This window comes from Giraffa tippelskirchi, chromosome 7, assembly GCF_054371585.1.
Source record: "Giraffa tippelskirchi isolate mGirTip1 chromosome 7, T2T-mGirTip1v1.2.pri, whole genome shotgun sequence".
Taxonomy (NCBI): domain Eukaryota; kingdom Metazoa; phylum Chordata; class Mammalia; order Artiodactyla; family Giraffidae; genus Giraffa; species Giraffa tippelskirchi.
In genome coordinates, this window is record NC_137281.1 from 161,285,722 (window position 1) to 161,302,260 (window position 16,539).

At 45.3% G+C, this 16,539-nt stretch overlaps 1 protein-coding gene across 9 annotated transcripts in view; it reads right to left on the reverse strand.

Moving 5' to 3' along the window:
* The window catches only part of RPS6KA5 (ribosomal protein S6 kinase A5), a 184,832-nt gene that overhangs the window by 17,732 nt on the left and 150,561 nt on the right, over window positions 1–16,539 (reverse strand). For all 9 annotated transcript variants that reach the window (XR_014059767.1, XR_014059769.1, XR_014059768.1 and 6 more), the window contains 5 exons: window positions 8,484–8,634; window positions 4,491–4,652; window positions 2,474–2,599; window positions 1,959–2,092; window positions 1,199–1,292 (listed from right to left, as the gene is read on the reverse strand). Coding sequence is in view for 6 of the 9 variants with exons in the window: in XM_081510897.1 (XP_081367023.1) it covers window positions 1,199–1,292; window positions 1,959–2,092; window positions 2,474–2,599; window positions 4,491–4,652; window positions 8,484–8,634 (667 nt within the window). In the remaining 3 variants the exon portion in view is untranslated. The remainder of the gene's footprint in view (window positions 1–1,198; window positions 1,293–1,958; window positions 2,093–2,473; window positions 2,600–4,490; window positions 4,653–8,483; window positions 8,635–16,539) is intronic.

Consider the following 16,539-nt stretch of genomic DNA (forward strand, 5'->3'; position numbering starts at 1 on the left):
TGCTGCGATGCCCGGACCAGGTAAGGTCCACGGTAACAAGCAGCAGCCGCCGCTATCAATCACGCAGCTCCTCCGCCGCGGGTCTCCCCACCGCGCGTCGTGCCAGCCCTCAGCGCTCCGGGGAGCTCAGTGTGGCAGAGAGCCGAGCCACAGCTTCCCGACGACGTGCACATCAGAGCAGCATGTTGGCGAGCCCAGAACTGGAGACCAGCTCGCCGGCGGCATTTGCACTGATCTGCTGTGTGACTTTGCTTGGGTAAGTCTCATGATTCTGTTTTCTCCCCCTGTGGGAGAAGACTCATGAGCCTCTGAACCTCCGTTTCTTCACTGGTCAAGTCGGGGCCGACCACGCCCAGGGCTGGTTTTGGCTCTGCTGCCTAGCATGCTGTCTTGTGTGCAACTGTGCCACCTGCCCAGTCCTGGAGGAAAGATGACTGTAACGGAGCGATGTCTGCAGAGGCGGCGGCACGGACCTGGCACAACAGCATCCCTCCCGGGCCCACGGTGACGCGCCCTGAGTGAGGGTCCTGACGGAGAGCGGGACTGGGAGCCAACAGCAGGGGCCGTGTGAACCCGCCCGGGACCAGAAGAGGGAAGGCGGGTATCTCTGCTCTTCTGCTTCCTGTTCGCTCCTTACTTTGCACTAACGAAGCTTCCCCGGTGGCTCGGCGGTAAAGAATCGCCTGCCAGTGCAGGACACCCGGGTTCGATGCCCTGGAGAAGGGCATGGCTACCCAACTCCAGTATTCTTCCCTGGGAAATTCCAGGGACAGAGAGGCTACAGTCCACGGGGTCACAAGAGAGTCAGATACAACTTAGCAACGACACAAAAACGATAACAGAGGCTTCAGGCTAGGTTCCACTCTCAAAGTCACAGCGTCAAGCTGAAGGCGAATGTGACTGAGCTCTGAGAGGCGCGCAGGGACGAGCTGGGGGGCGGCAGGGGGACGGGGCTTCCACGCCCCTTCGCACACCCTCCATCCGCGCCCTGCGCGACCACGACCGAGTGAGAGACGCGGAGGCGGCGCTGGCTGCGGGGGGTGAGTGTGCGGGGCGGGTTTTCACCTCTCGAGTGGCTGTGAGTGGCTGCGTCACGTCCCCTATCCCTGGCTCTGAGCCAGAAGCACCGACAAAACTGTTGAAAAGTAGAACCCTGGGTATGAATTAGTACGCACAGTAAGAAAAAAAAGCAGAATACCTGATCATGAAAAACCTCGTGCAATTTCACAATGTTGGGGTGTCCTTCGCAGAGTCTCAGAGCTGTCACCTCTTTCTGGGTGCTGGCTTCCATCCTGAAAGATGAAGGGGTCAGTGTCTACACGCCTCTTCACCAAGTTTTTGGAAGTACGGCCCCAGCCCTAATTTTGTTTTTACTTACAGCATATTCAGAATGTGAGTGTCAAAGTATCAGAAAGAGGCTTTCATAAAGCAGTGAGTCATACACCCACCGGAACAAGTAAAGCATTATTCTTGAGAAAAATGATTATTTCCAGTCAAGAAAGTGCTTAATCATATGAAGAAATGGATGCCCTGTGTGCTCGACAATTTGGTAATCAGAATAAACCATCATGGAGGTAATAGTCAGTTACCAAAACAACTAGTTCTCAAAGCTACCTGTGGATTGCTAAATATTAATAATCTCAGAAAAAATATTTCAAATATAACACCTAATAGGAATGGCAACAGCTGCTGAACTTACTAAGCAAGTCTGTTTAAATAACACCACCACAAGAAAGTCTTCTCTTAATAACCTCAAAAGTGTATCACACTATGATTTATGTCTAAAGTGGATTACTGCCTCAGAGCTAGAAGTATAATGGGTCAACTGATGAGCTGAATGGCTCAAACCTTGGTTAAAAACCTTACAACCAAGATCTTAGAGAAACCTTTTCTAAAGATCTTAGAGAATCCAACGACTAGGACAAATATATGAGAAAGACTGCCGGAAACAGGCATACCTTTTGCTGATTATTTTGACTGCGAATGCTTGGTTACTTTTTTTGTGTATGCACTTTCGACAGATTGAAAAACTTCCTTCACCCAGTGGTGTGTCCTTCAGATCTAGGTCATAGTGTTGATAGAATGGAGAGTCCTGATGAGAAACCAACATCATTTAACTTAAGAAAATGTCAGTCATACACAGGGACAGATAAAATTTCTGAGTAACAGAACATTATGAATGTTAACAAGCAGGACTGGAATACATTTATAATCTTTAAAAATTCATCATTAGCTCATTTCTAACATCTCTATCACTTATTTAAAATACACCATTTTCTATTGCTGTAAACATGGAGCTCCTTCAAATGGATGCTGGTAATTTTCTAGGGCAAATAGCGCTATTTCCATTTATTCACTTTTTAAAATTAGGTTTGAGTCAAATGGAAAGTCTATTCCATTTACGGGACTTGAGAACGTCGACTAGCGCTGGTATTTAAACCGTGAGCAGGACATTTAACCGCCGCGGCTGTACCTTCAGCATCGCGCTCCTCGCGACGTGCGTCGCCCCGGGGCGGTCAGCCCCCACGTGAAGCTGAAGAGGGTCTGTGACGGCCGCGTTACGCTTGAAGAGGATGGAAGGGGCGACAAAGGAATAGCCCTTAAAAAAGAGAGTGAACAAAACAAGGCATCATCTTCTCTCCTTCGACTCCATGCTTTCACTGTCAAGGCTGTGGGTTCCGTCCCTGGCTGAGGAACTAAGATCCCACATGCCACGTGGCATGCCCAATGAAAGATGTTCAGATTTTTGTTAAGACAAATCTAGTTTTATTTTATTTGCGATCCAAAACGCAAGGTCATTTCAAATCAATAGAATAATGCTTTTCAGAAGGCGATAATGCCATCTTCTGGTAGAACTCAACCGATTCAAAATGAAAGGCAGAAAAATACTTCTTCCCTATAGCTATAATTCTTTTGCACTGCTGATAAAAATTTGCTTATAAACCCAACTAACTTCTCAAAAAAGGTATAGTTAAGGAACTAAAATGTGATTGAAATGCTACTGGTTCTCAAACTAGCAAAATAGCAAGTTTCATTCCAGTTAGCTTCTAAGTCAGCAATTGGCTCCTCTGTCAATGGAATTCTCCAGGCAAGAATACTGGAGTGGGTTGCCATTCCTTCTCCAGGGGACCCTCCTGACCCAGGGATCGAACCCACATCTCCTGTAGCTCCTGGATTGCAGGCGGATTCTTTACCCGCTGAGCCACCGGGGAAGCAGTTTGAAATTAAAACGCAATAAAATCAAATGGCAGAATGATGTGCGGAACCAAAAGTGGTACAGATCTTCTATCACTTACACTGGGGTTCTGTCCTAATAAACTCGCCATAAATGGAAAATACTACAAGTTGAAAATGCATTTAACACACCTCACCAACCTAACATCATAGCTTAGGCTGGCCCACTTTAACCGTGCTCAGAACACTCACGTAACCTAGTTGGGTAAAATCATCTAACACAGTCTGCTTTACGGTAAGGGCTGACTGTCGCATGTCAGTCACTGCCTGCTGCACCGAGTGTGAAATGCAACGCTGTGTGTCCAGGGCGACTGCACTGGCTGGTCGCCTCAGGACCACGTGGCTGCCCGGGAACCAGGGCTCACCGCAGCCCCCAGCACTGAGAACGGATCCTACTGCACACCCTCATTCCAGGAAAGAGCAAACTTCAAAGTGTGGTTTGTATCAAACGTGGATCACTTTTGCACCACCATAAAGTCAAAAAATCCTAAGCTGAGCCACTGTAAACTGGGGACCATCTGTATAATGATGGATGATAATTTGTTCAAGCAAGAACACTCAAGAAGCATTTCTTCCATCTGCTATGCGCCCAGCCAAGGGCAAGCCTATGTCCAGAGACAGTTAAACCATACTATTAGGATGCTTCTGGGAGTCAAAGAAATGAAGCTACAATGCCATTTAATAGTAGGAATATTTTATCTTAAGTCTGAGAAAACATACTTTCCTAAGTGTAAAATCCTTTCTAAATTTTTTTTTTTAAGAGTTGGGAAACAGTTCAGATTATTCACTGAAGATAAAAAATCAGACAACACTGTTTATACAATATTAAGAATACTTTGTTTGAATAGAGGTAAAGTACTGCATTTTCTACAAAAGAGCGTGAACAGAAATAAAACTTCAGGTGTTAAGTCTAACAGTTATTTACATAAAAAATAAACACACAGAGATTTCCTCAGTGGTCCAGTTAAGACTCCAGTGCAGGGGGTGTGGAAATTAAGATCATACATGCTGTGCAGTGTAGCCAAAAATAATTAAATATATAAAGAGAACTCTTAAAAAATAAAACACATAAATAATGTCTGCTATTTAACAAACCACAAGCTTCAGGTAACGATTTGTCATATCTCTGTATTTAATCATTTTAAAGAGATAGAGTCCTGTTTTTCAAGATGCCAAAAAGATTTCATATGAGAAAATTAATCTTTTCTTTCAAAGCACACGTGGCCAAGCAACATGTGTGTGCCCTTCAGGATTACCTGGAACAGCCTCTCGGAGCTCTGGGGCAAAGCTGCGGGAGAGTAGGTGGGGTCCATTTCTGTGAATTCCTCTGCAAAGTTACTCACATCTAGTTCATCTCGGATGACTGGCTTAAAGGGCGCGGGCACTTTTTTGGCAGCTAAATCATCCCAGTTTATTTTCTAAAACAGAAAGAAAATTGGTACAAAGTAGAAATCAACAAAGTTGAAATACATTTTTGAAAAATAACAAAGGTAGGTAATTTTCATGGAGCAAGAGAGAGAGAAGCACATATTTCAAACCAACAATTAAAAACAATTTCTTCTTTACAAACAGGAGCATGTTTTTTTTGGGGGGGGGTTTCATACGTGTGGTCAGTTTGTGGAAATTATTATATTATCGTTATAAAACATTTGGGTGTCTCAAGGCTGACTGACTCAGATATAGAACTGACTGTAACTCAGCTGCTTTTTGACCGAAGTTTACAGCTCCAGCCGACGCTGGGACCAAGAGGTGAGACGGCTTTCCATCCCACTGCCGTGGGGTCTCGTCCTGGCCACTAGGGGGCACCAGGACACCCCAGTTCACCCTGGGGATAACAAGAATTATTCTCTCACCCGCTCCGACCAAAACCAAACCAAACCTAGACTGTAATAAAGGGCTTTAAAATGGATATGAGTATTAACTCTAAAGGAACAGCCCTATTTTCAAGAGGCAGTGTTAACTAGCTTTCCTCCTGGTCATCTAGACAGATTAGAAAATAAACTCTAATTCATGCATTGGTTTCTGTCTAACTGATGTAACCATTCTTTTCTCATCCAACTGTATTCAAGGGTTTCAACACCGCCTCTTCTCTCCCCCATGGGGTAATCCAGGCCTCCTTTCCACCCGTGTCAGTCACTAGATGTCTGATAAACCGCTCTCTCATATGATTCAAATTCAACCCTCTGTTCTTTTTCATTGTTGTTCTCCTTCTATCACTTAAAACAATCTCTGACAATACTTATTGAACTGAATCCCACATATATATACACACATATATTTAGTATCAATGTATTGGATATTACAAATATATAATATCAATATATTTCTCCTGTAATCTAAGATGTCATCCTTGATAGTAAGACACACCCTTACTTTACGTACCATTAAGAAAAAGCGTGACCAATTAGAATAGCAAAATTCTGCCCACTGTAAGCTGCATACTGATTTCGGAGACGGTAAAACATGAAACTTGCAGTTCGTTGATGACATTCAGTGAGTATAATCAACAAAAAAGGTTTTTATCGTGCCCTCTTGTGGAGGCGATGGAGGTAAAATCACTAAATTACACATCTTCAAACTTTTCAGCTGGAACAGGTTTTAAAGATCATTTAGCTCATCCTCTTTATTTCATCCAGATGGAAACTGAAGTCTGGGAATCAGAACGATCCTTTTCACTGAAACATTCGCTAGTGGAAGGGCCAGTCTCTTGACTTTCTAGTTTGTGTTCTTTCCTCTCTGCAGCTGTAATGTTTTCCATTATGAGCATATGATTTGTGCTTGGCTACTGTACATGTATTGAGAGGAACTTCTCGAGTAAAGGGGTAATTTAAAGAAATCTGTTGTTAGCAGGAGAACATTTAGTATGTAGAAAGTTGAGTGCTATTACAGTCCTCTCCACCTCCACTCCATTTGGGCCTTTACAAGTAGAATTTTGGTCTTTCCTGAAGTGTCCCTGTCATTTACAAAGTCAAGGCAATTAAATAACCTAAAATTACTATTCTAAGCTATAGAAAATTGCTTGAATATGACAGCTATATTGCAATATTCATAAGTACAGGGAACCATGGAGAAAAAGATTCCAGGAAAATATGATTTGGGCTATTTTGCTTGAATTGTTGTTCAGTGGCTCAGTTGTGTCTGACTCTTCACGACCCCAGGGACTGCAGCACACCAGGCTTCCCTGTCCTTCACTATATCCTGGAGTTTGCTCAAATTCAGGTCCATCGAGTTGGTGATGCCATCCAACCATCTCATCCTCTGTCGTCCCCTTCTCCTCCTGCCTTCAATCTTTCCTAGCATCGGGGTCTTTTCCAATGAGTCAGTTCTTCATCAGGTGGCCAAAGTATAGGGGCTTCAGTATCAGTCCTTCCAATGAATATTCAGGGTTGATTTCCTTTAGGACTGACTGATTTGATCTTGTTGTCCAAGGGACTCTCAAAAGTCTTCTCCAGCACCATAGTTCAAAAGCATCAATTCTGCAGCGCTCAGCCTTCTTTATGGTCCAACTCTCACATCCATACATGACTATTGGTAAAAACCATAGCTTTGACCAGACGGACCTTTGCTGGCAAAGTGATCTCTCTGCTTTTTAATATGTTGTCTAGGTTGGTCATAGCTGTTCTTCCAAGGAGCAAGCGTCTTTTAATTTCATGGCTGCACTCCCCATCTGCCATGATTTTGGAGCCCAAGAAAATACTGTTTCCAATTTTTCCCCATCTATTTGCCATGAAGTGATGGGACCGGATGCCATGATCTTATTTTTTTGAATGTTGAGTTTTAAGCCAGTTTTTTCACTCTCCTCTTTCACCTTCATCTTTAGTTCCTCTTCGCTTTCTGCCATAAGGGTGATGTCATCTGCAAATCTGAGGTTATTGATATTCTCCTGGCAATCTTGATTCCAGCTTGAGCTTTACCCAGCCCAGCATTTCTCATGATGTACTCTGCATAGAAGTTAATAAGCAGGGTGACTATATACAGTCTTGACGTACTCCTTTCCCAATTTTGAACCAGTCCATTGTTCTATGTCTGGTTCTAACTGTGCTTCTTGACCTGCATACAGATTTCTCAGGAGGCAGGTAAGGTGGTCTGGTATTTCCATCTCTTTAAGAATTTTCCAGTTTGTTGTTAATTTTGAGCCAAACTTCTGAACAAGATATCTGAAATAGTTTGTTCAAAAGTTAACCTTTTACTCTAAGAAATGTACATACTGAGAATTTTATTCTAAATGTATTTCTCACTATGCTACTGTACCTCTATAAGAAGTACAGTAATACTTTTTAAAATGGCTAAGACTGAAATAAATGTGTCCTTTTTTGAGCATTTAAGAACGAAGAGATAATTCTTATTCTCAATTACTGTTTGTTTTTCTCTATTAAGCATGAAAGCTTACTCTAGAGTTTTTTCTCTGTTTTGCTATGATATTTTCATTCATTTTCATGATAATGTGAAAGCTCAGTTTGCAAAATAAAACTCTGATGGTCCCTCTAGACATAAATATTTAGGTCATGTTTCTTGATACTATGAAATTATTTAAAAGTCATAAGCTCAGAGTTTTAGAAATCAAGGTCATTATATTTCAGGTTGACCATTTAGATTGAAATAACTAGCCAACTCAGTCTATTTTTTCCCAGTTATCAAAAACTACGGTTGTTTTTTTTTGACTACACGGAGCACACTAGGGCGCGCCGACATGCTGGTGCTCTGCAGAATGGCCTCATCAGGCTTCCGCAGAGTAAGAAAAGCACCGTCTCAACTACAACGAAAATTAATGAATAATTCCTCACATATTATAGATATTCAACTGAGAAGGAGGCCAATTTTGAATTGTCTAAGATTTCTCCTGGGAAAGAAGAGATGAAATCACTATCTAAAAAGCATAACACAGTGGCAGTAACAGCTCATGAACTGAGACTAAAAAATACAGTAAAAGTCTCCTCAGTCTATATGCCTAAATTTCAAAATCACAAATGGAAACCAATACTTAGAAACTCTAAGCAATTAATATGTAGAAAACCAACTGTTATTAGGATCCTCCCCATTCTCACTTCATTTAAAGAGAAAAAAGACTACTTAGGTCCTTACAAGTAGAATTCTAATTCTTCTTAAAGGGTTCTCATTTTAAAAAGGGGTAACACACGTGGAAGCAGAGAGAAAATGACTGAAATGCCCATGTTCACTCATTTCACCAAGAACGCCGAGCACCCTGAAAACAGCAGGGCATAGAAAACCATCTGCTCCGTATGTTTCACCTGGAAAAAGGGATGTTCTTTGATTTCATCTGCATCACGTGGACCACATCCCAGTCTTTTCTTGGGATCTTTCATCAGGAGACGCTGAATTAAGTCTTTGGCTACAGCACTCATTTCTTGGGGATACGGAGGCTCGCTCTTTAATATTCTCCTGTAGGCAGATAAAACTTGCTGTTAAAACAACCAGAGGGTGAAGTTATAGTGACCATATTCTGTGCAGAAACAATTATGGTGCAACACACTCTGAAATTTAACTATATGTGAAAAATAGAGATGAAAATATTTAAACTGAGATACTATGAAATCAAATTTCTGAAACTTAAAGAAGCAGAAACAAAAAGTACTGGATTATTTTCCAGTAAGTCAACCCTAATGCAAAGTGAAGTCACTCAGTCGTGCCTGACTCTTTGGGACCCCAGGGACTGCAGCCCACCAGGCTCCTCTGTCCATGGAGTCCTCCAGGCAAGAACATGGGAGTGAGTAGCCATTCCGTTCCCAAGGGGATCTTCCCAACCCAGGGATCGAACCTGGGTCTCCTGCAATGTAGGCAGATTCTTTACCGTCTGAGCCACAAAGGAAGCCCATAATGGGAAACTACTATTCAAATATTTAATTATGGGGGGGGGAGGCTTGGAATTGGGTTAGATCTCCTATCTATGGACTAGACTCTATGATGAAAGCTTTCACAGTGGAAACAACTTTAATACATTTCAGAGAAGAGAAAATCGGCACTCAGGTTTGCGAGAACAAGCGAAACCCCACCCACCCCCGCCTCGCCTCCCCCGCCCCGCGTGCCAGCGAACAGAAGGCGCCAGCGAGGACGCGGAGGGCGGGAGCCTGACGGGGAGCAGAGCCACCCGGACGAAAACGCGTCGGAGCCGGGGCTCTTCGCAGATGAGAGCGCCCTCTTCGGGATCCGGAGGATGAAATGGACCGGGGAGCCCTGGGAGGCGCGCGGCGCTCCAGGACGAGCAAGCTCTGCTAGTTACCGCCAGTACTGCCAAGTAAAAAAATTAACATAATCAGGTTTCTTGATGAAATATTTTAAATTCTTCTAAGGTCACGGAAGAAACCAATCCAATCCTAATGTACCTCTGTCCCTCTTAAGAGCTGGAGCAACAGTTAAATGAGAAAAATATAATGGAAGCGGTTGATGGAAATTAGGAAGCTTAACATGGCACACGTGGAGATAAACAGTTTCTCAATTATTTGGGTTAGAAAAAGATCCGCTGTTGTGCATCAGAATGGTAACACTGTTTTGGAACAAAAAGATAGAGAACAAAGGGACAGTTACAGTGCGATAGGAACAGGAATTCTGGAGCCCGTCTGGGTCAGGTTCAAGCACTGGCTCTGCCGCGTACTGGCTGTGTGACCTTGGGATACTTAATCAATGTCCTCGTACCAGAGCTTCCACAACTGTTTTCTCAACAGCAGGACCTCCCTGAAATGGGCATCATTCTGCTGGCACGAGTGCAGACCTGGGGCGTGGTGCTTGGCGCAGCCCCGGAAGGAAGCAGACGCCGGACAGACGCGAGCTCCTCCTGGCCCGCGCCCTCACCTAAGGAACCCCGAGAAACAGAGGCCTGCAGCAGGCAGCGCTGAGCTCAGGGAGTGACGGGAGACGGTGGCTTCCAGGAAGCACTCCAGCAGCGCTGTTCATTTCAAAGCTCATTCTATGTCTAACACTCCATCCCGGGAACCTAAAAAACTGCTGAAAGAACAGGCAGAAAACAAACAGCCAGCAGAAGAATTCCCGGGTGGTCCAGTGGTTAAGGGTCCTCTTCCAATGCAGGGGTGCAGGTCTGATCTCTGGTCGGGGATGTAAGATCCCACACGCTGCAGAGCAAAGACCGAGCCCGCTGGCAGCAACAAAAAAGAGCCTGCAAGCTGCAAGCAAGACCCGACACAGCCAAACAAAAGTTTAACAAGCACAGCAAGAACCCCCTTTTCCTCCTGATTCTTTACTGCTCGCCCATGGCTCCCTGTCCGTCAGGGCTGAAGTAGAGAGGGTCCTCTCTAAGGACATAAGGCGTGGGCACCCTGTCCCTCAGGGAAGGCCAGCCTAGCCTGCCCGTTTCTCCACCCTTCTCCTTTCTGCAGCCACAAGTTTCTCGTGTGAAAGGACGTGGCTCCAGATTCCCTGCTGCTGAGTGAACCAGGTATAGCAGGAAGCACCTTGCTGACTCCTTCTGAGGGTCCTGACTCTGTACTTCTTATACTGGAGTCACCCACGTTTACTGGAGTCTGCTCCGTACCAGGCACTGGGGGAAGGAATGACCATTTCAACAGTCGTGCTGACCATGCTGGGCTCACAGGGAAGGAGGGTTGGCGAGAGGGGAGTGAGCGCTGAAGACAGGCGCGGCCCCATCGAGATGCCCGGTCTGCAAGGAGGAGCAGGAGACGCTGCCCACTTAAGGGCAGCGGTCGGGACACGCAAACAGCGGCACCGGTGTACAACCAAGACGGGCAGGGAGGGGTCCACATGCAGGGAGGGAGCGGGTCAGATGTGGGTGAGAAGGGCATCCGGTCGCAGGAATTCCTTCTGAGGACAGAGCTGATGAGGGAACACGCAGAACAAACAGTGATCGCTCTAAACCCTCCCTTTTCCCGAGCGAGGACAGCAGGCGGGGAGCAGCAGGAGCAGGCCCGCCCCGCGAGGAGGGGGAGCGGAGGCCTCCCTGCAGACCGTGGGAGGACGCTCCTGCTGGAAGCGCAGTGGGACGGGCTCCTCCGCGAGGCGGGGCCACGGTGAGGGCCAGGAGAGGCCCAGAAATGGGGGCGGGGGGAAGGAGACAGCAGGCTCGACCCTCCATCTGTGGGAGGGTGACCTCGGATTTACCTCCCTCTAATACAGTTTCCTTGGAATGTGTCAGGTCAAGCGGACGTGAAGCATCAGGTGTGCGGTTACATCAGGTGTGAAGTTACCCCTGAGACATGAACTGCGCCCGGCCTGACGGGTGAAGGAACGCCAGTCCCGGGGCGTCTCAACTGGTTAATAACCCAGGACTGTTTTCTCTTGCTTCTAAATGAATCTTAGAGCCCTCTGGAAAATCAGAACCGGCTCCGAATCAACATAGCACGTCAAAACACTTCACATGTAGTGTACTGTCATTTCATCCACGCAACAATCCTATCAAAAGGTTCTTATTATCCCTGTTTTTCAAATGAGGAAAGAAGAAATATACCTATGAATTAAAATTTCAACCGGATATTTTAGAGTCTGGATAATATTACTGTTTATTTGCAAGAATAAGTGATAACACAGCTAACAAAATTTTGAAAAATAGTGCGAGAATTTGCCTAACTACATGTTAAAATGTATTATGAAACCGTGAAAGTGAAACGGTGGTAAAATAAATTAACAGCAATATCGAGTGAACAGAAGACACCATTTGAAAAATAGGCATATACAAAAAGTTACATTGTTTTTTTTTCTTACATTGTTTTTAAAAAATGACCAACCAACACAGGAAAGGCCAGCATGATTTGACACATGTCCCAGGGAACCAGCTCTTTGGGAAGGAGAAGAATGAGGCAAGGGCTTCGCCTTGTACCCTAACCCAGATAAACTCCGAGTGGGATGAGGAATTACATGTAAACACCAAATGAAGTAAAATTAAAATCTATAATAACATATAAATGAATATAAAATTTGTTACGATTATGGATATTTAAGTTTCTGAAAACCACTACGGTAAAAGAAATCCACAGCCAATTAGCTGAAGAATTAACGGAGTAAAGGGTGAGGACATCAAGATTAAAATTAAACCTATGATGGAGGAAGAGGTGGGTAGATATATAATAAGCAAGGATGGTAAAATATTCATGGTAGAATCATGGCAGTGAATATGTGGGTGTCCACTGTAGCAAATATTTGAAACTTCCCGTAATAAAATGTGGTGGAAGCAGTAAAACTATGAAGCTTGCATATGTGTTTTGCATGTTCACCAGAACATGACAAGAACTATCCCAATTAAAAGTTTTCAGTGACCTTTAGAACAGTGGTTTATGCTCACCCCATCACTCACATCACCCACATCACCTACATCCATAGGACTGCTACTTTCCCCCCACTCTTCAACTTTTCCTTTATCTTTCTTCATGGACTTTACAGACTATTGCATGTTTATCTATTAGTTATCTCTCCCAAAACATGTAAGTTCAATAGGAGTAGGCACTGACTTTTCTTTTTTTTTTTTAAAGCAGTCTTGTTCATTCCTTTATTCCGTGGAGCCAAGAACACTGCTTTGGCCCATAGCAAGCCCTCCACACGTTTACTGAATCGATAGATATCAATAGATATCAATACGTTCTCCACGCACTAAACCAAGGTCTTTCTTCCTCAGTTTCAGTCAACGTGCATGGGCAGAGTCATGTTCAATCAACCTGCATGGGCAGAGTCGTGTCCGACTCTTTGCGACCCCCTGGACTGTAGCCCACCAGGCTCCTCTGTCCGTGGGATTTCCCAGGCAAGAACACTGGAGTGGGTTGCCATTTCCTCTTCCAGGGACCTTCCCAACCCAGGATCAAACCTGATTTTTTACCACTTGAGCCATGCTTGCAGATAACTTTTTACTTTTTTGCAGAAGGCAAAAGATGGGTTGATTATTTCTATTTGCTGTCTATAAGTTCACAGTCTTCCCCACGTCATCACTGACTCTCACTTTCTGGTTCCCCAGTGGTCCCAAAATGACAGAATCACTTATGTGCCTACCTGAGTTGGAAAGACTTTTCACTACACTTCACTTACTCTAAATTTTTGTTCAACATGAGCAGAACAGTAAGCATGTACTCAATGGTATAATACATAACCAGTACAAAATCATGTTTATGAAGTCTGTCATGAGAGAATGCTTATAAATTTACACAAAAACTGCAAAATGGGAAGTCATATTTCTAGTACGAGCACAACATTATTCAGGTGAAGAAGATGAACAGGAAATAGTTCAGCAGTATTCATCTCTGGGTATTCTTATCACTGTTTTCTCTTTATGCATGCTTTAAACTGTAGTGAACACTCCTTTTAGAACAGAAATAATAAAACGAACTTCACTTACAGGACCACGGGCTCACAGACAGCCGTCCGCAGACTGGCCAGGGCTCCACGGAGCCTTCAGGCTCTTGCTGTACCCTCGCCTGCTCCCAGGCCGTCCTGCGGCTCCATCAGAAGGGAGTCCCTGACGCCCCCAAAGCCCAATGCACTGTGCCCCTCGATTCCCACAGTGCTCATCTCACCACTCGGCCATCAGTCAACACCCTCTCTCATTATCAACTGTCATCTATTTATTCCATATTTTCCCAAATAACACGTAAGTTTTCTTAGGGCAAGAGCTGCTGCTGCTGCTGCTGCTAAGTTGCTTCAGTCGTGTCCGACTCTGTGCGACCCCGTAGACGGCAGCCCAGCAGGCTCCCCCGTCCCTGGGATTCTCCAGGCAAGAACGCTGGAGTGGGTTGCCATTGCCTTCTCCAAAGCGTGAAAGTGAAAAGTGAAAGTGAAGTCGCTCAGTCGTATCTGACTCTTCGAGACCCCATGGACTGTAGCCTACCAGGCTCTTCCGTCCATGGGATTTTCCAGGCAAGAGGACTGGAGTGGTGTGCCACTGCCTTCTCCGAGGGCAAGAGCTATGTCCTTCTATTTCTTTTCCTCTCAGGAGTTACAGATCACTCACTGAACATTCCAGAGATGAATGAAATCAATCCCGCTGCTGTCTACCGGCCAGTCCTTCCCAATCCTTTGCCTGAAATAAGCATCTGCCTCAGCAGGAAAGAAAACAGGCTCAGGGAACCAAGTGTTACCCTGGAGAGCGCAGAAAGCCACTTCCCAGTCACTGCGCACTGCACTCAGCCCCAGTCCACCCCCTGCAGCTCCTCCTCTGCAGGAAGCACACGCTGAGATCTAACTTTCAGGGCTGTAAGGACTGAAGGACATGGCGCGGGTGACTGGCACAGAGGCTGCCATACTGGGGCCCTCACAGCCCACTACTCCACAGGAGCACGGCTTCACTGAGCCACGAAGCTGGCTGCCCAGAGAGGATGGTCCCACAGCATCACTTGCTTCTGCCTGTTACAGAGCTCTCTCTTGACCCACCTACCCTGTATTTCCTGAGGCCACGTCTGCTGGATAATTAAGAATAATGAGGTGCAGGACTTCCCTGGTGCTCTCAATGCAGGGGCCCAGGTTCCATCCCTGGTCAGGGAACTAGATCACACATGCTGCAACTAAGAGTCCACATGCCACAGCTGAAAAGAAAAAAAGATCCCACCCGCTGCAACTACAGACCCCGAATTCCACGATAAATATGGAAGACCCCACGTGCAGCAACTAAGACTCGGTGCAGCCAAATAAATAAATGAACAAAAAAAAAAGAATAACAAGATGAGATTCTTGGGCTGGTACCCTTGCCCTGGCTCCAACACTCATTGGAAGGACAAATAAATTTTTACCTAAACCAGGGATCTTCAAACTTTTTTGTAAAAGGTACATGGTGGGAAGACTCCCAAGATCCCCAACGATCACTCTCTCCGTGTATTCACAGCCTTGTGTGGGCTGGACCTAGTGACTTTGTCATAACCACAAATATACAGTAAAGATGAGAAGATGCTGCATTCGTAATCAGGTAACAGAACATTCCACCCTCCCGCCTTCCCAGCAGACTGTCCCTATTACCTTCTCAGGCCGCATGCTTTGATGACAAGCTGCCATGCTGCAGGGGCTCCCACCACAGGGGACTGAGGCTCACAGTCCTACAACCCAGAGGAACCGAATCCGGCAACAGCCACCTGCGCTCGGAAGCAGACCCTTTCCCGGGGGAGCCCTGAGATACTGAGAGCCACAGACAAGTAATACAAGGCCAGGCGGTACGTTCTACAGGCTCCGCAGGCTGCACGGCTTCTGGGGCAACGCCTCAGTGCTGCTCCAGCACAAAGGCCGCCAGACAGGACACGCGAGTGGATGCCCACGCTGTGCTCTAATAGAACTTCATTGATGGACACCAAACTCAGACTTCACATCATTTTCACGTGTCACAAAATCCTGTTGACCTTCTCATTTTTTCAATCATGAAACAATGTAGACACCATTCTTAGCTCACAGGCCACACAAAAGCAGGGAGCTGAATGGGTTTGGCCTGCAGGCTATAGTTTGCCAACCCCTGACTTAAACAACACTAGAGTCTGTTTAAACCATGATTTTGATAACTCTTAGACCTTAATTTATATAACAATATGCTTATAACAGCACAATGAAACACATGAGTAAAATATACTTTACTGATGGATGATAAAATACCACGTAAACATCTCTCAGCATACATTTTGTAAATGTCCAAGTCAGAGAAAGTGAGATAGAAACAACCCTGCTGAAGATGACGGAAGAGCTGCCAACAGAACCTCCGTGTCCTGATACCCAGGTGAGCGGTAAACCTAATTATCCTGGTTTACGCAGCCCCAGGCAAGTAAAAGGCTCCTTCTTGGAGGAGAGGCAGAAAAGCTGCTAGGAGACTGGTGGCTGAGGGGACACCCGTGTGGCAATAACACACACCCGGAAAGAGGAAGCTCTACAGAGAGGCTGTAAAAGCTGGGGGAAACCTACACGCAGCAGAAGCACAGACCACACGCGTGAGATAAAATAAACAGACTCACGGAAAAGCTAAAGGGCAATCATTCAGATCTGGATGTTAAAAATTTAATTTTTATTCAAAACGGCACCGAGGGATGAAGAATCTAGAAATGATTTCACATGAACAGTTAAGAGAACAAGATCTACCCTAGACAAAACTATCGTCCAAGGCCTAACGCAAGGTCTGGAAGAAACAACAGGATGACTTTGTTCTTTAGTGGACGGGGCCCAGGACGAGGATTTACCTGCAGAGTTTAGAGGAAGCTAATTTCAACTTCTTTTTAAGGGGGGAGAAATTCTACCTGCTAAAGTTCAAAAATGGAAGGGGCTTCCTTGAAAATATCGTATACAACAGTGCTATCTGTTCACTGAAGGCTCAGACAGAAAAGAGATGACCATCTGGGTAACTGGTGAAAGGATTCTCACACCAAGGAGCAA